General features: G+C 41.6%; 1 protein-coding gene and 1 non-coding gene across 3 annotated transcripts in view; one reads left to right on the forward strand and one right to left on the reverse strand.

Annotated features, from left to right (window-relative positions):
- LOC127598052 (tumor protein p53-inducible protein 11-like) overlaps window positions 1-6379 on the forward strand; it is an 823313-nt gene extending 816934 nt beyond the window's left edge. For both annotated transcript variants that reach the window (XM_052061562.1, XM_052061561.1), the window contains 2 exons: window positions 2892-2993; window positions 4224-6379. In XM_052061562.1, coding sequence (XP_051917522.1) covers window positions 2892-2993; window positions 4224-4357 — 236 coding nt within the window. In that variant the 3' untranslated portion in view covers window positions 4358-6379. The remainder of the gene's footprint in view (window positions 1-2891; window positions 2994-4223) is intronic.
- Window positions 6380-8796: 2417 nt separating this feature from the next.
- trnad-guc (transfer RNA aspartic acid (anticodon GUC)) lies at window positions 8797-8868 on the reverse strand. Its single transcript has one exon. It is a non-coding gene; the product is annotated as a tRNA-Asp (tRNA).
- Window positions 8869-8982: the final 114 nt, after the last annotated feature.

Here is an 8982-nt window from a genome sequence, read left to right on the forward strand (position 1 = left end):
GTAGAAAATAGATTGCGCGGGCTAGCCTTGATGTAAAACATTTGCGCAAACACTTGAGAAATAAGTGTCATAAAGATTTGAGCAGAAGAAGAATTGGTGACTGTGGCATTGACTTTACCTTTTTTGATGCTTTATACAATATGACTCCTTTTATGAACTTCAAAGTAGACATTAAAAACCTTAATTGAATTCATCCATAAATCTGATGTCCAGCATGAGTCATCCCTCGCTGTACTGAATTGCCTTTTGTCCACATACACGGTTAGCTGGTGTGGTTGCAACATGCCTTTACATAGCTATCCCTACACACCGAAAATGCATCTTCTTTTCGGATGGTGCCCTGGCATGGCCCAGAGGGTGCCATGAGTGTGCGTAAGTCTCATAAAAAGAGACAAAAGTCTCAGGAGGGTTGGAAAAAGGGAAGGAAAAAAAAACTTGTGCCAGTGTGTGGTTTGGGGGCTTTGGGCTGGCGTGACCGCTTCAGAGTGCCACGTTGCCAGCTCTCTGATCGTGGAGAAGCCCTGTCCTGTGAGGGCCTGGTAGGTTATATACGAGACACCGGATGCTTTAAACTATTTATGTATGTTTTCATGGCTCAAATGTGTAGTTACTGTATCTGTAGGCAGAAGAAAGACGCTAGATCAGTGGTTCTTAACCTGGGTTCGATCGAACCAGAGGTGTTCGGTGAATCTGTCTTAGGGGTTCGACGGATCCTCTGCCATGGAAGGTACACACACCCAACTCAACATGTCAATTAGTTGTGGCACGCCCACTGGGCCATCACTGGCTGCAGATGATCGCATTATATTGCTTGTCCTGTCAGTCCTGCGGGAAATTTAGTTCGCTCAGTAGTCACCGTGTGACTGTCATGATAGTATGTCGTACAATTTTAAAAACCTATACTTATGCAATGTCATTTTATTTACTCTTTTCAGTTTTCCGTAAATGTATTGATTTAATGTCTTGAATTTGTATTAAAAAAAAATCACATTTTGATTTTGCACTCATGAAGGGTTCGGTGAACGTGCATATGAACCGGTTGGGTTTGGTACCGCTGTCAAGGTTAAGAACCACTGTGCTAGATGAAGTAACATATCCATTTTTCAGGTCGTAGAAGTGGTATTATGTTGATTTTCATAATTTTAAATGAAAATAGATTTTCACTGTTCAAATTTGGCATGGTTGCTAACAACAATCTTCTTTGTGGTGTGTCAGATCTAGAAGCTGTTTAAATACAGTGTAACCTCAGAAATAAGACCACCTATGTTACTGCTCAAGGTGGTCTTATTTTCGGGGTGGTCTGATTTCTGAAGTGGCATGCAGTAATGATAATGCAGAAGTAATGTGGCTCACATGCAACAATATACTGTAGCGTCATGTACACACAATGAGTAATAAATGATGGATTGTACATGCAACTGTATTGTACACAAAAGAAATTTAAGCATTTGAATAGTCTATGTATGTATAAGGCAAGAGAAAAAAAACTACATATCACCGCTGGCTCGCTCTCCTGACAGCTTAGCGCCTCCAATGTTGTGCCTTGTTTTGAAACGATCCAGCCAACCGTTGGACGCTTTAAAGACTTCGTCCTTTTTAAGCTCCTTCGCGTATTCTCGTGCCTGTTCCTGGATCATCTGTCCGCTGATAGGGATATTCTGGCTGTGCGCTTTCTGAAACCATCGCCAAGTTAGCTCGTCCACGTCGTCGTAGTCACTTCGGTAGCACAGGCGTTTTCTAGAAGAGCTAGCGTTTGCTTGGTATGCGTCTAGGAGCTCCCGTTTCTTCTTCAAAATGGTTTGGATTTGAGTTTTTCCAACTCCAAACCGCTCAGCCAATGTTCGCTGGCTCGATCAACTTCAATTTTCTGTTGTAGGGTCAAATCAATTCTCTTCTTGCTTGCTGCCATTTTCACACCTGGTCGCAATTATGAGGCGATAGCTTCCTGTGACCGGATATCGCGGTCGCAATTCCGAATTCCGGGGTGGTCTCATTTCTAGGGTTTCAATACAATACAATACATAGGCGTTCTATTTGGGACTGTACAAAACCGGTCGTATTTTTAAGGTGGTCGTTTAAATGAGGTGGTCGCATAGCGGGGTTTCACTGTATTCATTTTCACTTAAAATCTAAAAACTTAACTCACTGTGAAAATATCTCACTATTGACACAATTGTTAAATTTTGTATTTCAAAATGTTGAATCAAGTACAGTAGTCCATTTTTTTCCTAATTTTTCAGTTTTTATTTGAACCTTTGTAGCTGTTGTTGTCACATTTGAACCAAGCAACAAAAAGAACCTGTTTGATAGTGAACATGCGGTCGAGTACAAAGGACTGATAAAATGCGGCAGTGCAAGCAGCAGAAGATGTGACTGAACAAGCTAACATAGGCAAGAAGGACAGTCTTTTCCTTCATTGTTAAATGTCAACAGGCCTTTGGGGATTATGAAAGGCTGGGGGTTGGTGGGGGTGATTTCTTCCTCGATAAGAAGCAGCAACGAGGTTGAAGGGTTGAAGGATGGGGTCTGATCTAGCCAAAGCAGCCACTATCTGGCAGCGAGACTATACTGCCCATCAGCCCTCCCACCTTTAAGCCTCCTCCCTGCTCGTTCCCACAGCATGTCTGTGTGTAGCATGAGAGTGACATGCAGGGAAATGAACTGGAAGAATGGCAGGGAAGAACATGGAATGGAACACAGGCTATGACACAATCAACAAAGCAATGCATTTCACTGACTCAATCGACCAATTATATCGTCATGCGTACACAATGTCATTTAACTATCAGGTGTTGTTAACGGCCGCAATTAAATGGGTAGGGCTATTTTTGTTTTGTTTATTCTAATGCCCCGAATCCAATCTTTTTGCCCACGATCGGCTGTCTCTGCAGGCTTGGCTCTCATCATGTGGAATGGCCTCTACACAGCGGAGAAGATCATCATCCAGTGGACTCTGCTTAGTGAAGCTTGCTACTTTGGAGTGCAGTTTCTTGGTATTCACCCCATCTCCCCACGCAACATTCTCTTGACCATTTCGAGTAGTTTGTATTTAAATAGGTCAGCAGGTCCTTTAAATCACAAGTTTTCATTCTAGCACAGCAGTATTCACGTTCATGTGCAGGAGCTGCCCTCTAGTGTTTACTGTGTAGAGTTACAACCTAAAATTTTCACAGCTTCAGCTAGTTCAGGGGTGCCCAAACTTTTTGGACCGAAGATCTACTTTTCGATCAACTAACCTGCTGGGATCTACCCTTACCGGCACGCATGCGCACACACACGCACACATGCACGCCATGATGAGAAACAGCCTGAAACTGAGGCATGCGATGCACTTTTGCAGCCTGTTAACTATCGTAGCTCACACGTACAGTTTTAAAGTGCTTCCCTGGGCCCTCCTAGATTCCTATTCTTTGCCCATGCCCTCGGTGAATTGTACACGAAGCAAACTCTGAATGAGAATAATGACGATAAAAGATAGAGCGCAACAGCTCTTATCACAAGCTGCAATTGCAGACTGCTGGGCGCAAACAACTTCCGGTGACGTAATCACGCGCCACCGTAAATTCAAGATTTACCTGCTTTATTTTATTTTTAATTTTAATTTTTTTGTGAAAATGAGACTGATAGGATGATTAGGGTGCAACGTACATTCACACAAAAAATATATATTACTAACATGTACAAAGAGACACAAATGCTTTTTTTTTTCTCCTCGACACTCCTCGGATCTACTTGGGACCTGTCTTGGATCTACCGGTAGATCAGGATCTACCTAATGGGCACCCCTGAGGTAGTTCAATGAGGCGGTTTTAAACTCACTTTAAACTATTTTGGTTATCACTGACATCCACGCATTCCTTGAGAAACAAAACTTTACTTTTTTTTTCAAGCTTTTCAACTGTACTCACAATGGCATTGCATAAATCTCCAAAATCAAGTCATACAGTACATGGGGTTCAGGCTGGAATGGAAAAGGGAACTCAGAACTTTCAAAGGTTGCTGCCGCTCCCGATGTGGACTCAGTCAATAAATTGAATATTTTCCTCATTGTTGAGCAATGAAATTTCACGAAGTGCACATGCCTTTACTCAGAGTTGGGTCTGCTTGAAACATTTGGAGACTTTCATATAAGACGTGGTATACGTTGGCGAAGGTTTGCAAGTCCAAAGCAACTATACTGTGCCTTTGTCTATTAATAATCGTGTGATTCCTTGCGGTTTCAGTGACATCCATCACCTTGGTAGAGATCGGCATGCTGCCCAACGCTGCCATAATGCTGCTTCTCAGCAGAGTCCTCTTCCTGGCGGTCGCCATGGCTTACTACTACCACCTGGGCCGCAAGCCAAAGAAGATTTGAGCTCATGTGCGCGCGAGGGGGATACAAGTCATGTGGACAGCTGAGCACAGATCACATAAGATGTGGTTGCAAGGTTTGGATTGGTATTAGAAATTGAGCTTGTAGCCTTATCTGATCCCAGTGAGATGCAGCTGTGGGACATAGTTTAATATTCCACCCAAATTGTCAACAAATTACCACATAGGACATTTCTCCTTCCTATAGGTGTGAGGTCAGAACCTCATAACACAATTTCCTCCGGAGTGCTGTTATTGTTAAAAATACCCCACAAAAAAAGATGCCTTGTATTTTAATTGTAGTCTTGTCACCTTAAGATCACTCTGTTTCTAATGTAACTTGAGGATATTTCCAAATATACAGTTACCCGTTATTCCATAAAAAAAGTTGCATCTTGACACTGTCTCCTAACTCCGTTCAAGGACCAGTAGTTTGTGCGGGAGTGTGTTGTTCTGTTTATTCAAAGTGTGTGTTTGCTGAAGCGCTTCGAGCATCACTGGTGCTCACTCAAATTCAAATGCAGGTCAGTTTTCTCTATTGACTTTCATAAATAGCACAGTCGTGAACTGAACCGTAGCGGCATTGTATTTGCGATGGTGTTCAACAAGGAAGCAAAGTGATTCTTTTGGTTTACTCAACGTGACCAAATTGAAGACTAAATTTTGTGCGCAGTGTGTTCACACCACAAATGATCTTTTTCATCACACAGGGTAGGATAAGCATGGAAGATTTGGCCTTTAGTGTTGAACTGCCATCACAAGCAGTCCTTATTGTAGACGAAACAAAACTGCTTTGGGTTCCCATGAGTAGTGTAGCACCGTTTTTATATCACGCCGTATGCGTAGCCTTGCCTTAAAACTATTTAAAACTGTCACCAACACTGCATCTTTACCCTTGTATTGGGTGTCTATGTAAATACCAGTACGTGTGGTGGTGTTGTGAAGTGGACCGGGAACATGTTTAGTATTCAGTAGAGCTAAGGTTTCTCTCAAGTGTAATTTTGTACTTATTTAAGCAACTTCTGTCAATAAATGTCATGCATGTAGTAATCCTGCAGTGCAGAAATAGTTGAGGTAGAGTAGCCACCAATGAACCAAATAGATGAAAGCGTTCACAGAGGTGGAGGTGAACATGTAAAAAAAAAAACCACATTTTGATTTGTGCTTTATAACGGGTACTTGCCAATTTTACTCCACCATTCAGTACAATTCTACCTCCCTGCTATTTGCCATCATTCCAGTTCAGTTCAGGTTTTTATTCTGAACTTGTGCTTTTCCACACCTTGGGCTCTGTCAAGGGAACGTTCTAAAATTCAGCTAGGGGGGGAGATTAAATTGGAAAATATACATAGGGCCTCCTTCAAAGGTGGTCCCTCGGTCCCGCCCCAGAAGGGAGTTGTCCTGAGGTCTGAGTGATTGCGGGTTTGCAGTTGCATGTTCAGTATTAAGCACACACATGCTTGTTACTTGGGTGAGTGAGTCTTAACTCCAGATAGGGTCTACATGGGTGAGGTCTGCTTTGCTACTTGAAAGTAGTAATTATCTCTTACCAATGTTTAATTAGATACACTTCTCCCCAGCAACAGTGTGCTGAATCTTACTAGTCTGTCCTTACTAGCATGCTAATTAAGGGGTTGAGGGGAAAAAAAGGCATTTCATTTCCGGCTATACTAAAGGTCTCAAATCATCAGACTTGAAATGTTCAAAGGTCTGTGAAGTGCAGTATTTGAGGGCAGAAGGTCTTTTTTTTTTTTTTTTTTAAAGGTAAGGTCAGAAGTAGGCTACCTTAAAGGCTGTTCTATCCTTGGCTCATGTTAGTCACTTGAGGCGAGTGGGAGATTAACATAAATTGTTTAAGTGTGACATAAGTTCTGACCTCCAGTGCATTGCTCTTCTCTGAATTTCTTCCCAGGTCAAACGATTTCAGCTTGTAGCATTGTTTTTTTTTTCTGTATATACTGTTTTGTGAATCTTGTGCCTCAGATTGTATTGTTGGTTTGAAATAAAGAACCTATTGTTTGTTTTAGACTTCCAAATTAATGTCTTTGCTTGTGTTTTGTGGTGCACCAAAATGAAACTCGCACATAATTTTAACATCTTATAAACCATTTTTTAAATCTGAGACTCCACATCAGACACTGAAAAAGTTTGCAAGTTTGAAACCCACAAAAACATATTTTTGCAAGAATATGTGAATGTTATTTCATGTGCCAGCACTACTCAAAACATGGTACAGTACTCGGATTAGTACTGTGCTTGTGGAATGAAAATTAAATTGACTCGTCGAAGGAACAGCGCCATTTTGGGAGGAAACGTAGACTGAGACCGAAATGGACGAAGAGACACCACGAATAACGGTGCTCATTGAGTACCCGTCGAAATTACAAAACAAAGTTTCAGCTGCCATTTAAAGCTACAATAAGAGGAAAGTTTGTTATAAAAAAGAAGGTATGACCACCACAGCTGCACAAATGTCAGGGTGTCATCAAAGGTGATTCATTTGGCCAATTAAAAGCAGTGCTCATTTGGTAACAAGTCATCTTCCTGTGTTGTACTTAATATAAAAACTCAGCAGCCTCAAATCCCCCTAAATGTTCACAGTTGTTTTGGTTGTAGTAGCCATCAAAAGTGAGCTAAATTTAAATTTCCTAACTTTGATAGCTGACAGCCTTGTGCTTGAGTTGAGTGCCTTCCACAGAAAAGCCGTCCTGTCCATCAATGATCGCAACACCGCGCCCAGTTCTCACGCTTCTCCACGAAGAAACCACACAGCTGTTTTGTAACTTAACCTTTTGTTTTTTGATTGAACCGACATGTTTTAACACGAACATACCAACATGCCTTGGAAATGACCTTTTCCCAGGATTTTCAAGCCAATACTAACACATTTCTTTGCGATTTCCGCATCTCTCTCTCTCTCTAACTGTCTCACTTACCTCACGGGGGTGAAAAGACGCAATTGTCTGGCAGAGGAAATGTGTGTGGTGGCGGGTGGTGTTCATAGGCAGAAAGCCCCCACGTATCAGTGTATATGCATTCCCACCATACTTGCCGCTAACCTACAGAGACCTGCTTCATTTCTTCGGTACATTGTAGCAAACATGACACTTACGGGTCATTCAAGTGTAAAATCCATACATGAATATGTGTAATTCGTCATAAAGTATTTAGGTGACCTGGATTTTTTTCAATTGAATTCCACACAGGGTGAGCAAGAACACATTTGAAAAAAAAAATCAGCCGATCACGCAGGACAGTGACTTGCCATGTTGCGCAAACTGATGTAGACGTGATTAGCAAGCTCAGAAAAAACGTCATTTAGAAACTCCCCTTCCAAAGAAAAAGACCTGCTGGTCTTTGCTGATTTGAATGCCAGCAAATTCCTTGACTTTGTGCTCTGTTTTGGATGACGGTTTATTGGCTGAAGGTGTCTTGCTGAGCAAATTCGCTGCCAATCGTTGAGCGGGAGCGGCTCGCTCTTGCACCGACAGGTTTTTTTTTAATAGCATAATTAGCATGTAAGCATAATTATCATGCTTGGTGGGAAAATGCTGCCTGATGTAATCCTTTGAACCGTTTCTTGGCAAATAAACCATGTTAGCGAAAACGTTTTTAGTTGTTCATTGCTCATTAACTCACCCAGTGCCAAAGACATATGTATGGGTCAATTTGAATGTTCTAAACATTCAGAGGTGTTTTTATGTTAGTTAAGTTTTTTCATAGAAAGAGATGAACGTAGGTTGGATGCAGCTCCTGGTTGAATATAGAGCTTAAATATAATTTTAATTGGGCACAGTCACCAGTAGATGGCAGTAATCCTCCATATTAGATATTGATCAGTCATTGTCGACTTTACTTAACTTTGGCCCACTCATTGCTCTGACTGGGTGAAAAAATGTCGCGGAGCAGCCTGGCGTCATCACTCACTTAACGCACCACTTGATGGGACATCAGGTATTGCATGTGTGCTATCAGCGGCTAAGTAGGAAAGATTGTCTCCAGTATCCCTGACACCCTTGTGGAGTAAGGTATGTTACAAACTATGCGTTTGCTCTGTCTGCTATTGTGATGGATGGAATGCAGTCATAATTATATTGATTTGATTCGAGCAATTGTGTTGCAATTTCATCGATAACTGCTTCAAACAACAACAAAGTGTATGCAGAAAAAGTGGTTAAGATTGCACGACTGTCTGTGTCTTATGTTGTATTATTTTGTCATTTTAAGTTAATTGTTCTTTTGATGGTGGGGCTGGCACCCGCAGCGGCTCCTCACTCTCTTGTGGTTGAGAGGAAAGAAATTTAATCTATTCTGTATGTTGCACGTAGAGCACATTTGACAATAAAGTTGACTTGAACTTGAATCATCGGTACAAGTTCTCCAAAAAGCTGGGTAGTATTTAGCTCTTTGGAGAAAGGTAAAAAATATATAAATTAAAAGGAACTCCCCGTCGGGGAATCGAACCCCGGTCTTCCGCGTGACAGGCGGAGATACTGTCCACTATACTAACGAGGAAGATGCAAGAGGCACTCCAGAAAGCCGTTTTATTTTGGTATACTTTTTTAGCATGCCCTATCAAGTTAGTATTCATTTAATTTAACCTAGTTACTTACACACTCTCGGTGAATC

Source organism: Hippocampus zosterae, chromosome 3 (assembly GCF_025434085.1).
Source record: "Hippocampus zosterae strain Florida chromosome 3, ASM2543408v3, whole genome shotgun sequence".
Lineage (NCBI taxonomy): Eukaryota > Metazoa > Chordata > Actinopteri > Syngnathiformes > Syngnathidae > Hippocampus > Hippocampus zosterae.